At 43.4% G+C, this 22175-nt stretch overlaps 1 protein-coding gene across 3 annotated transcripts in view; it reads right to left on the reverse strand.

Moving 5' to 3' along the window:
• Positions 1-22175, reverse strand: part of CNTNAP5 (contactin associated protein family member 5) — a 424927-nt gene that overhangs the window by 157606 nt on the left and 245146 nt on the right. For all 3 annotated transcript variants that reach the window (XM_043525185.1, XM_037912460.2, XM_043525186.1), the window contains one exon: positions 983-1089. In XM_043525185.1, the coding sequence (XP_043381120.1) occupies positions 983-1089 (107 nt within the window). The remainder of the gene's footprint in view (positions 1-982; positions 1090-22175) is intronic.

The raw sequence follows: 22175 nt of genomic DNA on the forward strand, positions 1-22175 counted from the left end.
GCCCCTTGGTGGACATACACAGAGATGTATATATGCCTCTGTGTGTGTGTGTGCACATCTCTGTGTGTGTGCGCGCGTGTGTGTGCGCGCGCATGCACATATTCCTCTTTGTATGTCTATTAATGAATGGACATTAGACCTGGGCAAAAAACAGAGAAACAAATTAGGAATGTTTTCTTTAAATGTTTCACTTTTTCACTCCAAAATTTGAATGTAATAAAAGTACAAAGGAAATTGAACACCTATGTAGCTACCCTGCTACAGTATTTTAAATTCTGAAATGTCATCAGAACATAGTCATTTGATACATTTTGACCAGATATAATTAATATACAGTTATATTAATATGTAAAAACTTTGTCGTGAAACAGTTAAAGTTGTGTCCCCACAACATGATGTTACAAAACCATATACAATAAAAAAATTAATTAACAGAACATATCCTCTGCAGCTCACAGACATGTTACCATTGGCACAAGTACCGATCACCTGGCATTAGACTTCAACCCCCCTCTTCACCACACTACCTGTTCTCATCACTATTATGGGCGTGCTAAATAGCAGTGGTATGACCAGTCCCTCAAAAATACACACACACATTTTTCTATAGCAAGATATCTTGATGAACCGGTAAAATGTGAAAAATATAGAAACAGCAAGTTAGAAAAAGAAACCCAATTCTTTGGTGGCTGCTGAAAAAAAGGAGATGAGAAAATAAGATAAAGGAGAATGAAAGAGTGTCCTTTGACTTTTGATTTATCTCCAGAAATTCTTCTTCAAGTGTGTCAAGAGACTTGTGTGTTTGTGTAATGGATTCCTTGGCTGTTTGTAGTCTAACTGCTGACCCTTTGCAATCCTGTCTGAGCAGAGTCTATTGCTTCCTGTAATAACAGATGATTTCTCGAAGCACTCCATCTGTGCTTTAGCACCACAATCTCATTCAGGCCAGCCTTATCCAAGTATGCTTAACTGGTTTACTTACAGTTATGGCAGGTTTCTCCCATGTAACCCATTTCGCTACAATCACAGTAAAAGGTGGTCCAGGACTGGGAGCATTTTCCTCCATGTTCACAGTAGTTGGGCAAACATCTAATTGGAGATGTTAAAAAAGCCAATTAATTGTAAGCATTTCAGCAGAGATAGCACAGGCAAGGAAGTGTCCCCCGCCTCCCCCCGCCCAAAGCTTCCTGGAATGGCATCACTTCACACAATGGCTGAAATAATTATTTCTTCTCTGATCCACTCGAAACAACAACATTCAGAGCAGATACCCATTACCACACATAATACATTCAAAGAGAAGCCCTTACGAACAACAAAATACCCAGCTTGTTTCTGTCCCCAAGAAACCAAAATGCCACTTTCATTCTGATCTCAGATAAGGAGAACAAATACCAGGTGAAAAAGCCATAGAAGATCTTGTTTCAAAAGAGAAGGCTTTCCTCCCGCTCCCCCCACCCCCTTCTCCTTTGGTCTAATGTGGTTTGCAGCTATACAAATTAAGCTGCACCTCAGCTGTGGAAGCAGAAACAATACATAAGCCTCAACGAAAAGGACAAAAACATGTTTATGAATTGTGTATTCTCTGTTCATCTCTTCATTTTAGTTGGTGTTCCTCCAAAGCATTATTGCCACGTGAGTATTAAAAGAAGAAAGAGGTATAACAGTATGCAGCAAGGGAATTGAATAGAAGCAGAGGCTGTGGGAGGCAAATCCAATCTAAAGTGAAGTAAGAAATTCTGATCTCCATTACACCGGTGTAAAACCAGAGTCACTTTGTTGACTCAGATGGAGTTACACTAGCGTAACTGAAAGCAGAGCTTGCCCCAATGTTTTTATTTTCTACTGTATATTGGATAATCTCCTTGATGTTGTATGTTTGGTTTTTCAGTCAGTAACCTGTGTATACTGTGACGGGGCAAGGCCAGATGGCTATAGAAAAGTAGTGGGAGATAAATATATTAGCTCCAGGCTAAACAAATCCCTGGTACCAGGATAAGTGAAATGCCAGCTGCTCCAGGTCAATTAAGACACCTGGGGCCAATTAAGAACTTTCCAGAAGGAAGGGAGAAGGCTAGGTTGATTGGGACACCTGAAGCCAATCAGGGGCTGGCTGAAACTAGTTAAAAGCCTCCCAGTCAGTCAGGTGGGTGTGCATGTCAGGAGCTGTGGGAGGAAGTTGCGCTGTTGGAGAGGCTGAGCAGTACACACCATATCAGGCATAAGGAAGGAGGCCCTGAGGTAAGGGTGAAGTGGAGCTTGAGGAAGTGAGGGCTGCTGTGGGGGAAGTAGCCCAGGGAATTGTACATGTCATGTTTCTAAAAGGTCAGCTACCATAGCTGATACTATTAGGGTCTGTGGGCTGGAGCCTGGAGTAAAGGGTGGGCCCGGGCTCCCCCCCGACCTTTGCTCCCTAATTAATCACTGAGACTGGGAGCCAACAGAGACTGTGCAAGGAAGGATAACTTCTCCTCATCTCCCTTGCTGGCTTATGATGAAAATGGCTCAGTAGACTGTGACTCTTGTCTCTAGAGAGAGAAGGGTTACGTGGAGGGTCACAGTGAGCCTCTGAGGCTAGCGAAATCTGCCAGGAAATGCGGGACTCACGGAGGCAAGGACAGAGCTTTGTCATAACACACAGTGATTCACTTAGATGTAGATGGGAAAGAAAGACAATCCATCCACTCCACATGCACTACAACTGCATGATCTGTTCCCGTGCTGTAACTGCCCAGCCTTTGCTCCTTTCCACGGGACAGATCCTCAGCTGGGGTAAATCAGCAGTGAAGTCAATGGAGCTACACTGATTTATACCAGCTGTAGCCCTGCGCAGGGGGGAGCATGCTCGGCTGCTCTGTGGGGATGGCACATGCACAAAAAGACACCAAGGTTTTTTCTGTGGTTCGCGTCATCATTTACTAACGATCCCACTGTGTTATTTAACTGAGGTCTGCAACTTTAAGATCTTTGCAAAGCTTGCTTCCTCTAGGGCTCTGACAAACAAATTGCTGTTTATATTCATACCTAGACAAGGGTCATTAAGCATAAAAGTACCAGATGCAAAAAGCTTGTGTAACCCACACACCTTCTCGGTGTGGTGTTCTGTCTCATCTCGTGGCACTGAGACCACTTAGACAGGGAGAGAGAGAGAGGCTGAGTCTGCTCTACAGCCTTAGATAACAGCCAGTTGGCTTTTAGCTCATGCAGTAGAGCCTCATGCACTAAACTCCAAAGGCCCCAGGTTCGCTCCTGCCCACCAACGACCGGGGTCTTTCGGCGTTACACTTTCAGAACACATGCAGCGGTTGACTCTACAATTGCTCCACCTTGTACTATTTCATCAACCCTACTTGAGTTGCAGGGAAAGAATGGATCAGTGAGGACAGTTGTTTTCTGTGACACAATTCCCCTAACTTCTGTGAAGGCCACTGTTGACATTAATTTACCGGCTGCCCCACTCCATAAGTCAGAATGCCCCACCCCGAAGGCATATTCAGGGGTAGCAACCAGTGTTTATTGATAGCGGGATTCCTGCAGGAGTTGCCCTGCCAACGGGCTAGAGGGGAAGTGAAGAACTAGGAGTCAGCGAAGAGGCACAAGACTTCTGGGTCTCTGGCCATGAACCTCAACAGAGATCCATACAAATCTCACGGTGCTGTTGGCGCTAGCTGCCAGACTCCTGCCTCTTATGGGAGACAGGAACCCTGGATGCCCCAAAGGAAGAATAAAGAGGAAGCACTTTGAAAAGACCTGAGTTAGTTCCACTGACTTTCTCCATGGACTCAGGCACTGTTGAAAATTTTACCCAAATGCCATAAATCCAGCCTTTTGCTGTCCTGTCCCCTTCAGGTGTAGCCTGTGTAGTGGCTGACAGAGCCCATCAATGTTACTTGGCATTTGTACAACTCCATTTAGCAGAAAGAGCTCAAGGCACTGTACAAATGCTAATTACCCCCCCCCCCAGCACCCATGTGAAGCAGGTATTCCTATCCTTATTTACAGACAGGCAAGCTTAGGCATGGAGAGATGCAGTGACCTTCTCAAGGTCACCTGCATCTCCAGGAACAGAACACATGACTCTCGAATGTCTATTCCCCTTCTTTAATGTCTTTTCTGCAAATTCCTTAACTCAACCACAGTTCAATTGAAAAATATATCTGCACCCTCGCCACTTCGCCCTAGAAAAGCAGGGTGGTCTAATGGATAAGACATTTCAAACCTCTAGCCAGCTTCATGGGGCAGAATTTGTCTCGGCTCTTATGTCCTCTGGGGCCATGGGACAACCCCGAGTACAAGCTAGAGCAGCCATTAGGCTACCTTAAAGTTTCACTCCCACTTCAGTGGATCACATTGGGCTTGCAAAGGTGCAGATTTGTCCACCTTAGCCATGCTTCCTCCCTCCGGCGACACACCTTTCCTGCCTTAGCCACTGCACCAAAATGCTACTTGTACTCCCTGCTTCTGTGGAGGCTTGTACCTCTCAATTCCGCCACCTGTAAGATGGGGAGAGTAACACCCACCTCAAAGGGGTTTGGAAAGAATAAATAGTTACTTATTAAAAGATGTGAAGTGCTAAGCACAATACTGTGTTATCATCATCATCACTTACAGAATTGCATCATGAACTGATGAACACATTTTCTGCCCATTTAAGTTACCTCTTATTAATTAACCCCATGCAATAAAGTTAATTACTAGTAATTTGAGGTTTCCCAAAGGTCCATGTCTGATGCTTAGCCACATATATTCTAACAGAACAGCTTTCCTTTAAAATGCTTTAGAAGACAAATGGAAATGAACACTGACCTTCAACTTTCTAAAGACACATTTTTCTTCCCCCAATAATGCTCAAAATGCAAGTTGCATTGTCTGTATAGGCTTTAATGCTGTTAATAAATTCAAAATTAGACTGTTTGCATTCTTTAGTCTATTTGCTTTAATTGGCACCAGCTGCATCGATCTCGTTTTTGGTCAGATAACTAACTCTTCTAAAAGCTTCTGAAACCAATTTCTGTACATCTCCACACTAACAATTACCATAATCCCATTCTAGTCCAGCAATTGTGTGTTCATTAGAAGCTTAATTTATCCTAATTGCCATCGAAGCCAACATTAGGAAATAGCCATGATGAAAATTAATCAAGGGACGGATAAATTATTGGATGTCTAATTCCACAATTGTCCCAGATTCCTGGGTCCAATTACATTATCTTTTTGTATTACAAGAGTGCCTACTTATCATTATTTGTGTTACGGTAGTGTCTAGGAGGTTTCAACTGAGATCACAGCCCCATTATGCTAGGCTCTGTACATAAGCATAGTAACAGACAGTCCCTGCCCCAAAGAGTTTGCAATCCAAATAGACAAAGGAAAGGTTATCCCCATTTTACAGATGATGAGAAACTAAGAAACTTGCCCATGATTTCCGAGGAGTCTGTGGCATAGACAGCGCTCTGGTTCCCTGAGTCCCAGACCTGCACCATAACCACAGGACCATGGTATCACATGGCAATTGATTTTGACGATGTTGTGCCAATCGGGTGTAATTTCCTTCTTTGGAAGAAGCCTCCAAATTTAAAGGAAAATCAAGCTGGAATATACCGTCATTGGAGGCATAGCCTGAACAAGAGCACTGGCAATCTATGGGTAAAACACCCTGCTCCAAAATGCACATGTGGGGTTCCCTCTGACTTCAAAGGGAGACCTGCACACACATGGGAAGGCAGAATTTGGCCCCTTTGATAGGAATGATCAAAGAATAATGATGATAAAATGACTTGAATGGAAAAACGGAAGAAGATCCATGCGTTTGATGTTGCATTTGGCATGAAATGAATCTGGTGCTTTCATTGAGCTCCTCATGGGCTCTGGGTGATATCCCACAGTCAGCACAAGACATCACCCATGCACCAGTCACTGTTTTTCCTCAAAGTTGTAGGGGGAAATAGCAAAAAGGAGCAGTCCGGTACTAAAGTTCCACAGATGTAGTTCTGTTGAAGTGAATGGAACTGGGCCAACAGACACACGCTGAGAATCGTGCCAACAGTACTTCCCATCTAATGATCTTAGACCGCTTTCTAAACATTAATGACTCAAAAACTCAGCACACCCCTGTGAGGTAAGGGAGTAATACTACTCAACTGAAGGGAAGAAAGTGACTGGCCCAAAGCCCAAGAAAGTCTGTGGCTGAACCAGGAACAGAACATAGAATCATAGAATATCAGGGTTGGAAGGGACCTCAGGAGGTCATCTAGTCCAACCCCCTGATCAAAACAGGACCAGTCCCCAATTTTTGCCGCAGATCCCTAAATGGTCCCCTGGCTCCCATTCCTGAGCTTTTAACTGACTAAACGGCTTCATTGTGTGTATAGTATCCATACACCTTACGGTTCTAAAATGGAGGGAGGGAGCCTGCTGGCTACTGAGCTCAACAGTCCAGAGATGGGGAACTTTCAGGCAAAGATTCTGGGAATAAGCCCAACCCCTAGAAAAAGCAACAAGAGAGTTTTACTGTCCATGAAGTACAGAAGATCTCCCTTTTTTAGAGGTCTCATTGGACAGAGCAAGTTGCAAGTTAATCACTTCAGAACAATCAAGGACCTGGAAAGTACAGTGTCAGGCGATTTGAGAATTTCAAAATGAGTGCTTAATTGGCAAAAGTGGTCCTTAACACTGGAACTTTCTATTACAGCTGGTCATAACGTCCCCCCTACCCATGAAATATGGACTTTTTTTTCCTGAACTTAAAATTTTGAGAAAAGACTTTTGTGTGTTTGAATTTTTCTGTTTTTTTCCTTGACATTTAATTTTTTTTCAAATATTGAAATGTTGAATGTTCATGTTTGTTCTTTCTCTTCTTTTCTCCTCTTCCTTCATTCTCCCCCTTCCCCACACCCCAATGAATGACATCTTAGCTTGGGTTTGTTTTTTTCTCCTCTTACCCCCCTCCTTTCTCCCCCCCCCACACTTTTTCATTTCTTTTTCCAGTTTTATTTTTGCTACTCTAACCTTTCAGAATGTGCTCAACTTTGGAAGAAATGGAGTGTCAGAGATTATTTCCTTTTCCCCAATACTTTCTTTTCTCAAAATGGAGGACGTTTTGAAAAGATACAGAGTACCAAAATGAAAACAGAATATCTTGGCCTTCATTCATTCTATTAGTCAGTGGACAAAAAAAAAAAAAAAAGAAAAAGAAAAAGGAAAACCAACAATATGAATTTTTTTCCAAAAATATTCCATGAAAATCATAGAAAAAATGGTTCCATTTTGATTCCTGTGAAATTTTAACAGCTTTGAAATGCTAAATTTTCTCATGACATTACTATGTCCATATTTCAACCAGCTCTAATCTCTATCTTCATCGGTCCAAGCTCAGATACCTTGGTGATATTGCATACCTACATAGAGAGAGCCTAGATTTGGTGACCTGTGGGACATACTGTAAGATTCATATGGTTTCATGGTGGCTGGGGAAGGATGGTGGAATGAAGCTGTTCTGTGGGGGAAGGGACAGAGCCCATTATCTTGCAGGCATGTTTTTAAGGTTTGATTTTTGTTATTATTAAAATTTGCATTGTTAATAATGCTAAACACTAAATGCACCCAGAGTTTAGGAATGAAATGTATATAAATAAATAAAATAAAGGAGATACATAAACCACTCTCGGGTTAGAATTCATCATTTTGCAAGGCAAACTCAGGGACTCCATTTGCAAACACTTACTAAATAAATAGAAATAACAGGGCATTACAGTGACATGCATCTGTTTACAGCTGACCAATGTACCAAGAGAGTGCTTGTTACATGAATGGTGGATGTCCAAGCAATTCCAGTAAAGGGAACACCACTCTGCACCCTCTTATATTCCATTAGGAGCTCAGAGCTGAAGAGTCAGACCCCAGGAGGTGTTCAAGTCACCCCACCACTACATTAGGAAAACAGCTGGTTGAAAAGTCTTGCAGACTTAGGCTACAAGTGTTCAAATTAAGCAGTGGTAGCAGAAGCAGAAACACTGCCAGCTATCAGGAGACCCACGCTCCACACCGAAGCCAATGGGTGAACAGCACTGACTTCACAAGTTTTATGGAAAGAGCCAAACAGAGCAGCGGTATCAGAACCACAAATGTTGTTGAAGAGATCACTCTGCTCACACTACCCCTAAAATTACTTGTAGTCGCAATTGTTAAGCATATTTCATGTGTGTGTTTGCTTGATCTCACTTACTCTGGAATTATATTGGGGTAATGAGAATGGAATTTGGCGCAATCTTGAATAGTGCATGGAGTTCTGGTTGACCCATATCAAAAAGAATTGGAAAAGGTACAGAGAAGAGCAACAAGAAACCATTGGGGGATGGGAGGGTGGAACAGCTTCCATACCAGGTGAGATTTAAAACTCTGGGGCTGTTCATCTTAGAAAAGAGAAGACTAAGGGAGGATATGACAGAGGTCTATAAAATCATGACTGGTGTGGAGAGAGTGAATAAGGAAGTGTTATTGACCCCTTCACATAACACAAGAACTATGGGTCACCAGATGAAATTAAGAAGCAACAGGTTTAAAACAAACAAAAGGAAGTACTTCTTCACACAAGGCACAGCCAGCCTGTCGAATTTGTTGCTGGGGGATGTTATGAAGGCCAAAAGTGTAACTGAATGAATGAATGAAATGAATTAGAAAATGAATTAGATACATTCATGGAGGATAGGACCATCAATGGCTATTAGACAAGATGATCAGGGATGCTACCCCATACTGTGAGTGTCTCCAGACCTCCAACTGTCAGAAGCTGGGACTGGCCAAGAGGGGATAGATCACTCAGTAATTGTCCTGTTCTGTTCATTCCCTCTGAAGCACCTGGCATTGGCCTTTGTCAGAAGACAGGATACTGGGCTAGATGGAAAATTGGTCTGACCCACTATGGCTGTTTTTATGTTCTTAAAACATTCTTTCTTTAGACCAGGGTTTCCCAAATTTGGTTCACATCTTGTTCAGGGTAAGCCACTGGTGCTCTGCGAGACACTTTGTTTACCTGAGCGTCCACAGGTATGGCCGCTCGCAGCTCCCAGTGGCTGCAGTTCGCCGTTCCCGGCCAATGGGAAGTGCAGGAAGCAGCGCGGGCCGGGCCACAGCTTCCCACAGCTCCCATTGGCCGGGAATGGGAAACCACAGCCACTGGGAGCTGCGAGCATCTGTACCTGCGGATGCTCAAGTAAACAAAGCATCTTGCGGCCTGCCAGGGGCTTACCCTGAACAAGCCGCGAACCAAGTTTGAGAACCCCTGCTTTAGACTAAAAAAACCCTCACAGCCAGTTTTTCTGGTAAAGAAAAAGGCTACTTCAGAACAGCAAAATGGAGTTCAGATGCCACTGTGCTGAGTGTGGCATAAGAGCCTGAACAGAATAGGATGGGGCTGTCCTGATACCTGATTTTATTCTGCTCTGAACTAGGCTATTTCTCTTGGGCATTGCAATATACGTTGTCCTTATTCATTGTTCTTAGAGTCTGTGATGTCTGCATAAAGCAAAGACAGGCAAAATATTTAGCAAGTGTTTCTTCCAGTTCCAGATATCAGCATGAAACAGCAGGGCAAATTATTTAAATCAAGATTTCCTGCTTGTTGATTAAAATCTTTTTGATTAAAATCAATTGATTTTAATCTTGTTTTTCACTTGTTCTTTTTTAGTTTTTTTCCCATAGAAAGATTGATTCTCATTGATTGGTATAATTTGGTACTTCTTTTTGCTAATCAGGGGGATACACTATATTTATAGACCTTTATTTAAGCAATTATACAGTTTAACAAATGTATTCAGATTCTTTATACTTTTTTATGTTAGAAAATGATGACTGATGCATTTCTAATTTAGTAGGTGATTTACTTTTTACTTGGGTTTTGCATTATGCTGCATTTGGATGGAAATTGGAGTTCAATTAAAAATGCACAAAATCAGCATTTTAAATTTTTTTCTATTAGTTAAATAAAACTACCTAAAATGTACTGGAAACAAAAAGAGTAAGTCTATCAAAACATGTTTTGCATTGAAAGCTAACTGATTAATTAAACAAATGAAGCATTATATGTTGTCATAAATATAAAGGGAAGGGGGTTAAGAAGCTCTGATACAGTACTATAAAATCCTCTTACCTGTAAGGGGTTAAGAGACTACAGTAACCTGGCTGGCACCTAACCAAAAGAACCAATAAGGGGGACAAGATACTTTCAAATCTAAGGGGAGGGGGAGGCTTTGTCTGTCTGTCTGTGTGATGCCTCTGCCGTGGACAGATCAAGAAAGCAAGCAATCCAACTCCTATAGAGTTAGTAAGTAATCTAGCTAGAAAATGCATTAAATTTCCTTTTGTTTTTGGCTTATGAAATTCGCTGTGCTGGAGGGAATGTGTATCCCTGTTTTTGTGTCTTTTTGTAACTTAAGGTTTTGCCTAGAGGGATCTCTATGTTTTGAATCTGTCTGCCTGTGAGATTATCTTCCATTCTAATCTTGCAGAGTTGTTCTTTTACCTTTGTTTTGTTCTTCTAATAAAGTTCTGTTTTTTAAGAATCTGATTGGGTGTTTAGGGTCCTAAACACCCACGGCTGGTCTGTGCTCATCTTGTTTATTCTCAAGCCTCCCCAGGAAAGGAGGTGTAAAAGGGGAGGGGTATTTTGGGGGAATAGGAACTCCAAGTGGTCCTTTCCCTAATTCTTTGTTAAATCACTTGGTGATGGCAACGTACCCTCCAAGGGCAAAAAGTTTGTGCCTTGGGGAAGTTTTACCCTAAGCTGGTAGAAATAAGCTTAGGGCGTCTTTCATGCGGGTCCCCACATCTGTACCATAGAGTTCAGAGTGGGGAGGGAACCCTGACATATGTAGTTAGTGAATTGAACTGATTGTTTCTGTTCACCATGTCCTTCAGGATTCGAAACCTAGTAGATTTCATCCTGCCACACCCTGTTTTTAGTCATTGCTTGGAATGAGGAAAAATAAGCTTTCCTGCTTTTTCAGCTCCCAAATGATCTCTCAACTTTGAATGGTCCAGTCATGAACCGAACTGGCCGAATGAACCAAAGTGAAGCAAATATTCTCGCCGTACCTGCAGAAGAGGCTACTACTGTCAAAAGTTAGTTTAGAACCTGACTCCAGGTGGTCAGCCAGTGACTTCCACTGGTTCAGTGGCTTGACTTTCTTTAAAACTTTGGCAGCAAACCTGTACTGTTTGAATATATTTTTAATCCATTTCAATTATTTGAATGGATGATAGTAAGTTTAGGACTGAACATAGGTTGGCATAATTTTAAATTGAAATTTAAAAATATATTTTTATTTTTATCTCCCCTCCTAGACAGTGTCCAAGAGATAGGGGCAGGACCCTGGCAAAAGCCATAAGATATCAAAACATTGCCATTTGTCCATTGATACTCTAGGCAACTTCTCCCCTAGTCCATTCACAGAGTCGGCCCATTGTGTGCTTGTTCCCCCGTGATAGCCTAATTTCACAATGGCCCTGCTCTTCACAAATAAACATATTCTTGCTGGATAATTATCACAGAAGGAACATTTAACAGTGAAACAGCTGGCAGTGCCACTAATGGGGTTTGCTATGCTTCCTTGTCAGTCAGCCTGTGAGTTATCAGGCAGAGAAGCCCTGTCACTAACTGCATTAAGCAAGCGGGTTTTCAATATTATAGTAGATAGGGAGCAGATTTAGGGCTGTCCTTCTGAATGGCACGGTCCCAAACAAAAGCTGGGCTCTAATTTCCAGGCTCAGGGAGAGTAAATGGGTTGCTAATTTTCTTCTCCTCCAGTCCTGCTGCCATATAAGAGCAATCAGGCTTGTCTAGGAGAGCTACACCCAAAAGTGAAGTGTCTCAAATAGTTCTCATTCATGTCAAGTCTAAATTGTTCTTATTTATTAGAAGAGGGTTAGTTTTTTTCTTTTATTGAATACTGGCTTTAAAAGAAAAGAAGAAAGTTTAATGGGAAAACAATCTCCCTTTCAAAATTTTTGCACATTTCCCCTGGATCCTTCCACCTTGCCAAACTCCCCAACACTGAAAACACTGCAAGTTGGGGATTTTTTCTCACCCTCTCTCGCCATTCCCGCCGACTCTCCTTTTCAGCAGAAAAACAGAAATATGGAGAAAGGGAGGGAATGTAACCAAAAAAAGGTAGGTTTAAAAAATATCCAAACACCCAAAAATATTTAGTAAAGTATTTCATACACACAAAAAAATCAGAATCAAATGTGTGCTAGGTGCTGTACAAACAGAGGGCCCCAGCCCTGAGGAGCTTACAGTCTAAACGGGCAACAAAGAAAGGGTGGGAGAGGAACTCACAGGTCACCCAACAGAGGGGGGGAATAGCACCCTGATTTCCTGATTCTGAATCCAGTACCCTCGCTACTAGACTGTACTGCCTCAAAGAATGGGGCAGATTCTAGGGGCAGATCCTAGAGGGTGTTCAATTCTATGGTTCTGGCTGAATTCATAACAGAGATAAGAGTACAATGGTCACATGCAAATTCTGCATTGATCAGGAGTGTGTGGAAGCGGGATAAACATTTCTGGCTACACCTCCTTGCAATTATGGCTGGCCCGGAGTGCACCCAATTATAGGAGTGTATTTCTAATGAGAGCCCAATTAATTGCCAAACAAGCAAAGAAAAATAAGAAACATATAAAAGGATTTTTTTTTCAGAAACAAAATAATCCAGTGCATGAAATGGAAGTGAGCAACTGAGGCCTCAGGGGAAAAGATATTAAACACTGAAAATAGGAACACTACTTCGAATTAGAATGGATATGAGAAAGGATTCCTTCGCAGATTCCATCCACAACATACTGCAGGTTATTTATTTGGGGGCAAATGCAATATCAAATATTTGCTTCTTCAGTCCCAGCCAGGAATTTTAATTCACTATAAAGCAAATAAAGCTGAAACATATTGGGCATAATTAGCTACAATATTCTCTTGTTTTTGTGGCCAGCTTAAAAAAAATAAATCATATGAAGTTTGGAATCTGCTGTAGGCCATAAACTAAATCTTCAAGAGAAAACCTGGCAAGTGCATACAGAGGGTTGTGCTTTCAGTGGATTTATCCCAACCCCTTTTACCTGCAATAGCATCTAATTTCCCCAAGGTCCTTTTTCTGCTGTTCAATACCATAAGGTGGGGGGAGAAAGGGAGAAGAGGAGTCAGGAACTAATTTTTTTTTTTAAAAAAGAGCAAACCGTGTTTAGCAGATCTAGGACGATGATGAGGAAAAAAAGCTGAATTTGAAAGGTCAACTCCATTCAGCAAGGAAAATATCACATTAAGCAGACTTCTTTAGAAGATGCTTTGGAGGCTTTTCATATAGCGAGAGAATAAACAGCATGTGAAAGGGGTAGGGAAAATAAGTACACAATTGACTTGCACTTATTAATACTGCATAACTTCTGAGTAGCAGAGGGAAGCAGGCCCATGAATCAGCTCTATACGGTCATCTCAAATGAGTTAAGATGTTAACTTCAATCCCTTCATGCTGAGTGCTATTTATACCAAACACCATTTGTACTTATTAGGAGACTCGGAATATGCAGCTGAATCTTGATTTAATAAGAATGACTATGTGTGAATTTCCATCTGACTGCCAGGCAGGATGGGATACTGAAGCACTGATACCACGGCGATGGGCTTGTTAGAAATGTCAGGATCAATAGAGCAGATAGCGAGGCATGCAGAGCCGAGTTTGCATTCCTGGTCACAAGGCTCAGGGACCTGGAACTCCTGGGATGTCCTGCAAGAAGCTCCACCTTCTGCCAAGGTGGCTTTGATCTACATCCATTTTTTGTTGTTGTTGTTTTAAAGAACTGGAGATCACTGTGGGGCCCTTGACAGGCACTATCAACACTTGACTTAGCAAGGGGAAGTGCCAATCATATTTAAACATGCAGAGGACAATTCATGTCAAAGCAGCATCATGAAGGACACAACATTAGGAAGAGAAGTAATCGAATTAAAATGGTCTATCCATTCATTCATTTCAGTCTTGATCTTTACAGAACTCCACCCCAGTGAGCCCTTAATCTACATTTAGAAACCCAAGAACATAAGTGTTACAAAACATAAATGATCAAAAGCAGCAGCATTTCTCCCCCTTCCCCAACCCTGCCATGTCTCACCTACTCGCCGAACAGAAGGGGTTCAAAATCCCCACCCACTGCACTTGCCTACCCCCCTCACCAGCCCTAGTCCTCTGCCAATGCCTGCTCACACAGACAGGCTCCGGAAGGTCCTCTGGTGCGAGCTACTTCCCACCAGGGCCATGGCAGGGAGGGGATAATTCCAAAGGAGGGGCCCTGATGGAGAACACTCCGCCAGCAGCCAACTCAAGCATCCCCTCGGATCTCAAACGAGGCAGAATGGTGCGGTAGGAGAAAGTGTTTGCAGAGGCCTCAGGCTGATTGATAAATGTATGATCATTGTATCATGACTGGTTATGGGGCACAAACTCTGCCCAGAGCCTGTCTGGAGCAGCCAGTCTTCTGGGCACCTATGAGAGGCGACAAGGCAAAGGAATCAAAGCCCCACTACCACCCTCCTCATGTAGTGGCCACAGAACTGTTCACCACAGGCTACTCCAATGGATGGCATCTCCAGGCCGCTTGCTGGAGTGGGAGAACAGGAAAAGAGGAGCCATGCAGCAATCCCCAGATCTTACCTCCCTCCGTGCCCTCCCCTGCACACCCAGGGAGGCAGGGGTTTGCCCCCCTGAATATACTCCCCAAATAAGCGTTAGCTCTCTGGGTCCCAGTCCATCAAATGGGAGACACAGAAAGTGCCTGAGATGAGTCTGAGCTGCAGGCAGCCCTGCAGTGCTCACTTCTCTATTCTGAGCATCCCACCTGCTATACAAGCCGACAGGAGCTTCCTAAGACCAAACAGAGCATCTGGGCCATATGGTGAAAGGCTGGAATTCTGCAGCCTTTCCAGACCAGATTCAACCAGCCAAGGTTTGTGGATTTTAATTGTCCATTTTTCTAGCATCCATGGCAGCACTTCAGCAGCAACATCTTGTATGTGTCCATGATCCAGCACCTATTCTCTGCACCTGGTGCCAGCCACGGCAGACAACCAGTTCTGCCTTAGGCTTACAACTAGCGTTTCTAGTCCCATTCGCTGATACTGTCAGCCAATCGCCAAGTTGGAAATCCTAAAGCTAATCAACGACATGGCCAAGTTCTCAGTCTCTGCATATTTATTTTTCTAGCCATTTTATAAAGTTTAATAAGCTGTTGCTGGAATTTGCCTCAGCCTTCATTTCCCACTAGAGAGAAAGAGGACAATATTTGAATCTATGCACACCTGTACGCCTTCTCTCCACAGCCCCGTGTGGAGGAAAGTAGACCGTACATAACCAATAATTAGCACTTACATTGTGCCTTTCCTACAATGATCATCACAAAGCATTTTATGATATGCAGAAATATTACAGTCCTCATTGTGCAAATGGTGAAATGAAGGCACAGAGCATTATCTAAGGTTACAAAACAAGTTACACCACTCTTGGAAAATAAATGGTGTTATTACTCATTTACACTGGTATGAGTGAGAGGAGAATCTGGACCAACGTTGTGCACTTATAGAATCCTATAAATGTAGCGCTGATACGGGCCTTCAGAGGTCATCCAGTCCAGCCCACTGTACTTTAGAATCATAGAATATCAGGGTTGGAAGGGACCTCAGGAGGTCATCTAGTCCAACCCCCTGCTCAAAGCAGGACCAATCCCCAATTTTTGCCCCAGATCCCTAAATGGCCCCCTCAAGGATTGCACTCACAATCCTCAGTTTAGCAGGCCAATGCTCAAACCACTGAGCTAGATACCTTCTATAGCACTTTCTCATTGTGAGCCTCAAGGCTCTTTACAAACATCAATGAATGGAGTCTCCCAATACTCCTATCAAGGAGGTGTCACATGCATTTTGCAGACCAGACTTGTAATGTGCCTAAGATTACAGCGCCTCAGTGACCAGAATAGAGCCCAGGGGGCTTGCTGGCTATGATCATTCCACACAGCCTCTAAATGACCAACCAAGGAGATACCCAGGCCACAGCAGGACCCGATGACCACATCTGACTGGATTTGCACTTCATCCTTTAGCATTTTAAATTGAGGACGCTGCGGGATGAACACAGATTTATTGCATTTGTAGAAATGGGGAATTCATGGTTCAGAGTCAAGTTAGGAAAGTGGCAAATTGGTTGAAGAATAATTGAAATAAAAGTGCAGTTCTGACTTTTACCCAGATGCCCACCAAGACAGAGCCATTGGCGAGGACTCAAGGTAACAAGCATGAAATCATGAGCAGCAGTTCGGGCTGGCTGGCCGGCCGGCCCATGCCTGGCGGCTATGACATCTCCCAGCAGTGTCTGAGAGCTGCACTTTTCAAATGAGCGTTCCCGTAGGGGTCAGATACAGCACAATTCTCAGCGGCTTTCTGAAAGATTTTTAACACATGCTTGGCCCCTTCTCCTTCCTCTCCTGCAGGGTAACATTACTCGCACTGATACTTCAGATCGCATAGCCATAATAACAAGCCACAGATCCTCCTGGAGGGGAAGCCTAAAACATAGCCATCTATTTCCCCTATGCACTTTTGTACATACAGGCAAAAGAACCTCTTCTTTGTCCTTCATGGTGTGTAGCGATAACATCTTGGGGCTTCAGAGACTTAGGGACAGGCATAAAATTTAGTCACCATTTCTCCCTTATGTTGCTTTTATGTTCCCTCCACACCTTCTCACCCTGCCTCCCACACTGTACAGCAGAGAGGGGAAGCTGGCCATAAATGCATGTTCCGAGAAAATCTGTTTTCTCACTCATTTAATCTCTGTAAAAGGAGACAACCATCCCCTGCTGGGCACACATTTTCCTAACCAAGCAGAAATTTCAAAGGGGACATAACAAAGAAGCCTATAATTATACAAACCTACACAAACCTTGAAAACGTACCACAGACTGCTGCATCCAAGCAGGATACGGTCCTACTATTTGCCTTCAAGGGAGTTGCAAGAACAATTACATTAAAGGTTGTAAGATGCTAGATACTATGGTAACAGAGGCCAGATGGATACCATAGATACATATATGCTAAAATGAACTCACTGAAGCTCGACAGTTGTAACAGATCCATGTGCTAAAGAAACAGCTAAATAGTTCAAATGCAGTGTTGGGGCTAGAACCCTAGAACCTTGCCTCCAAAAACACGGGCCTCTACCAGTTGAGCTAAAGGAGATTCTGCTTCTCCTCCCCAAGACAGCACTTTAGAATACACCCAGAGCAAAGGGGGAGTGAGTTGAATTAGTGTTTTCTGCTCCTCCATTGTCCTTCTCACCTCCTCTCTGCATACTTTGGGATTGTGTGCACCTCTGGGGGAACATGGAGGAAGCCACCTCTGTGCTGTCATGAGGATTGGGACTGTGATTATGACAGGAGCTTATGGTGCTGGAGCAAAACCCTTTGCTTCTCTCCACCACCCAAGGCACCAGCATAAGGGACATTCACAGTATATCCCTAATATTACATGCCCCTAGTCACATGTAGCTTCTGCACAAGAGGCAGCAGTAAACCTATGCAAGAAGACAGAGGGCACACCTGAGAGTTTTCTTGAGCCTGCATGCAGCAAAAACACTCTGCACACGTGATCCCCCTCATCTATGCGGTAATAAGGTAGTATAGGCTAGATGCTGAGATAGTATAAATCAGCATAACTCCACTGAAATAAATGGACTCATGTCAATTTACACTAGGTGAGGATGTCGCCCAATGAATTCAGAAAGCACTAAAAAAGCCAGAGCTAGCGTAATCTAATGCTCTTCAGAAAACAGAACCAGAAATGCTGATTATGAGGTATTATTCCTTGCTAGCCAGCTCCTAGAGTTTTCCCAGTAAACTCCTTCTAGGAGCCTTTACTGTGTTGCAGGATTCCTATTTTCAGAATCTGGGAATGAACGACGCCAGTTTACAAGTTTGTAAGAAATAAATTGCTTTCCAGAAGAGGTTGTTGCCTAGATAACGAAGACAAATGACCCATTTACATGTTAATTAAGTTACATAATTCCCACGTTACAATTACACAAATACGTGCATTGCAGTGTGTGCTGCGATAAATCTTGTAATTAAGAACAGGGAGATCCCATTTTGGAGGGAAAATGCTATTACAGAATTTTAATACACACCTTATTCCCTGATTCTAGATGGGATGATTTACAATTCAGATCTGGTTCCAGATATAATCTTCCCTGAAGTTTAGGGTTGTTGAGGTTCAGGTTTTTGGCTTAGTTCATTAGAGAGATGGGACTGATAAGAAATTTGGATATAGACACAATTGTGATTTTCTCCTGCCTTGAAAACATCCCCAACCCCCCTCCACCACCATCCCCTAAAATCATCATAAAGATTTAAAAAGGAAACACAAAATACAAGTCACTAAAACTTGAATTTTTTTTAAAGGAAAACATAAGAGCACAGTAATCAAGTCACCAGACTAACAACTAGTTGGGCCTAAAACTCTTGTATCTGCCCTTATATATCAATACACTTTTACCAGCTTAATTTGGAATTTGCTGAAGAAGCAAAGTTTCAGCCAAAACCAGCCTGAATGTGCTTAAAAAACACTCGGACAATGCTGTGCTGGTTGGACAGGAGTGTAGGTCTTTTCAAGATTCACAAAATTCTGAACTCAGTCCTACCACCTTCCATAGCTTTCCAGCCAAAATTCTGTACAGTGAACTGTGGCAGATTTTGGAGATCTGACTCTTCAATGCTAGAGGATATGCAAAGGATGCAGCATTGTGTTTCATTATCTGTATTTAAACTTCTTCTCCCTGCTCTGGGCTCAGTCTATGGCCTTTGGATTTGGGATCAATCATGCTGGCAAAGTAATAGCTTCTCTGAATCATTTTTCAGTCTTGTCCTAGTGTGTTTCCAATTCTCTGCTCTTAATTAGATCAACCCAGATTTCAAATGAGGCTGCAACAGCGCTGCCATCCTCCTGCAATCTGTCAAATCCTTTTATAACTTTCTGCCCATTGCTTTTGTAAATGTAGCGTGTCTCTGGAGTGCCCCCTGTTGTGTAAAGTGTGTGCTATGTTCTGATCCAAATCCTCTCTAGGCTCAGCACAAATGTTAACACAATGACGGGAGAGTTTGATGCACATGGAGAGAGAGAGACTTATCCTGGGAACTCCTCTATACTGAGAAGCTGAATCATCCATGCTCTTTTATCAGTCAGACAGCCGGCCATGGGCTGATGGTGACTCCAGAAGAATTTCTGAACTTCCACAATGTACTTGAGGACTAATTTTTTTTGAAGATGGTCTTTATTTCTCAACAAGGTTTAAATAGTGTGCTGAACACCCATGGATCAGAAGTGCAGAAAGGCTGCACCTGAGAATTTCTCACGCTTTTTACTTTACTGTTGCATGACCTCACAATCTTCCTCCTGGTGGGTTAGCACAAGCAAGCAGAGTCTCTAGAATGACGATGCAGGCACCACCCTGAACTTCATCTCAGGGTTACTTCCTGAGTCAGGTGTCTTTCCTGTCTGGGAGGAGCAACGGCCTTTCCGGACTGTCTATGGCGGTGTCACAAATACAGGCTCAGCCAGCACACTAGCGGTTACGTTATTTTTATTGTCTAAGCAAATGGCAAAGTACTCCTTCTCACCCTTTTCTTTCAGTGACTTGGAAACACTACTCCGCGGTTTTGCTTACAGATACCATCATTTGCCCTGTATTGATGCTGGTGGTTAGAAGTGGGCCATTTCTTGTGTTTGACCAACAAACATGAACTAACGTCAACTGTGATTCTTTTAGTTCTTCCTTTAATCGTTCCTCTGTTTCTTCATTTAGAGTTTGTGAACCCCTGGGGTTTCGCAAAATGTTACAGGGGGTTCTCGGGGAAAAATTCCCTAATGGCAGACAGGCCAGCAGCCAGGAGCCCCTGGATTTCCAAGAGCTAAGCAGACCAAAGCAAGTAAACCTATCACACTGAGGAAATTTAAACTTCAAGACTCCTTATAAGAAATGGAAAGGGAGGTGGATATTTTTTGCTGTTTTTAAAATTAAATAGACAGCTAGTATTGCATTTTAAAATTATTATGAAGAACAAGTTTAAGCTTTGTTGTAACGTGCGTTGTTTGCCTGGACTGCTCAAGACCTGAATGCTTGTGTAGAAGGAACTCTTTGAGTTAGCTTCTTAAATCCCTTCATACTGTTCCACATCTGATATTCCTTGATGAAACACAGGAGCCTTGTCTATGGATTTCATCACACAGGTTCCTTTATTTGGTAAACAGCAAAGCTACGTTGAGTTGATCAGACTCAAGTGTAGGGATGGGTATAAGGCGTTCCACATATCCAAAGTTACACAGACCACCTCTTCCTTTATAGACATTGACACAGTACATTAGCTATACATTAAATCACACATTTTTTGATTGCCTTGGTTACTTTGAGGGAACCAATCCCTGTACAGCATGTTTTGTCCATGTGCTGTTCACGTGGAACCTGATCTTTACATTCCACGTTTATCTTGTCCATGGTCCCCAACATCAAGCTGTTGCTGCTCATCTTAGCTAGCACAGACATCCTGCCTCCAGCATACTGTTTGTCAAGCCCCTATTTACAACTTAACCTTCCACTGACTTTCTCAATTAGGCCCACTGAGAAATGAGTTACTAAGTTACTTATGTCAAGCCAGGCCTGCAACCCAGAGTGGAGCCACAAGTTGAGAACCTGTCTGCACTTCATTTTTTTCTTTTGAGTTGCTGAGTGGGTGCTACATTGAAGGCAACACTAGCATTCAATAAGGCTGAAAACTTTATTATCAAGTTCATGGTTTTGCCTTTCCTCTATTATGGCGTGATCACAGATTGATCTTTGGCCTCTGAAGATGAACAGAAACTGCTGGATTAGTACAGGCTTATTGTGATTGTGTAACAATCATAACAATGGCATTGGAACAGCTGCACAGTAGGCCCACCAAATACATCAGTGTTCTCCTCTTCCACTTTCATAGACAAAAGTATTAAATGGTATATTTGGTCTTGAATCAGATGATTCTGATTTTGTAAGAAGGCCACAAATCATTTCTATCTTGCTATTTAACAACACTCAACAAAGCATTATCTCTTTTTATTATTTCATTTCATTTCATTTCAACTACTTATTTCGTACCAATCCAGTCAATCTTATCCAGTATATTGAGTCTGCTAAATTCATACACTGACATTTGGTAACCCTTAAACATGAGCAACATAGTAGCAGTTTTGATCAGCAGTTTTAATATTTATGACATTTCCAATAAGAAACTACCACTTAGGGAATTGAAGACAGAGGGTCTAGTCAGTTTTATAAGGAACCAGATTATGAGATGAACTGCCCACCTTCCAGAAGCTTCTAGATTCCAGAAAACCAATCCCCACGTCTCCACCCAGTCCAATCTCTTCGATATTCAATGGCAGTTGATTCCACCCACTAGCCCAGAAGTGGGCACACTACAGCCGGCAGGCCACATTCGGCCCACAGGTCTGTCCTGCCTGGCCCTTGAGCTCCCGGCCGGGGAGGCTAGCCCCTGGCCCCTCCCCTGCTGTACCTGCGCCCCCGCAGCCTCAGCTCACTGCACCACCAGCGCTCTGGCCCGCTGCTCCTATCGGGCAGCGCGGGCGGCATGGCTGCGAGCTTCTGCCGCTCTGAGTGGAATGGTAAGGGGGCGGGGAGCCGGGGGGGCGGGGGTTGGATAAGTGGCAGAAGGTTCTGGGGGGCAGTCAGGGGACAGGGGGCGGTCAGGGGACAGGGAGCAGGGGGGGTTGGATGGGTCGGAGGTTCTGGGGAGGGGCGGTCAGGGGACAGGGAAACAGAGGGGGTTGGATGGGTCGGGGGTTCTAGGGGTGTGTGGATAGGGGTCGGGGCAGTCAGGGAACAGGGAGCAGGGGGGGTTGGAGGGGGCGGGGGTCCCGGGAGGAGGCGGGAAGTGGGAGGGGGCAGATAGGGGTCGGGGCCAGGCTGTCTGGGGAGACACAGCCTTCCCTACCCAGTCCTTCATCCATTTCGCAACCCAGATGTGGCCCTTGGGCCAAAACATTTGCCCACCACTGCACCAGCCCCACCTCAAACGATTGATGATACCATAA

Source organism: Chelonia mydas, chromosome 11 (genome assembly GCF_015237465.2).
Source record: "Chelonia mydas isolate rCheMyd1 chromosome 11, rCheMyd1.pri.v2, whole genome shotgun sequence".
NCBI classification, from domain to species: domain Eukaryota; kingdom Metazoa; phylum Chordata; order Testudines; family Cheloniidae; genus Chelonia; species Chelonia mydas.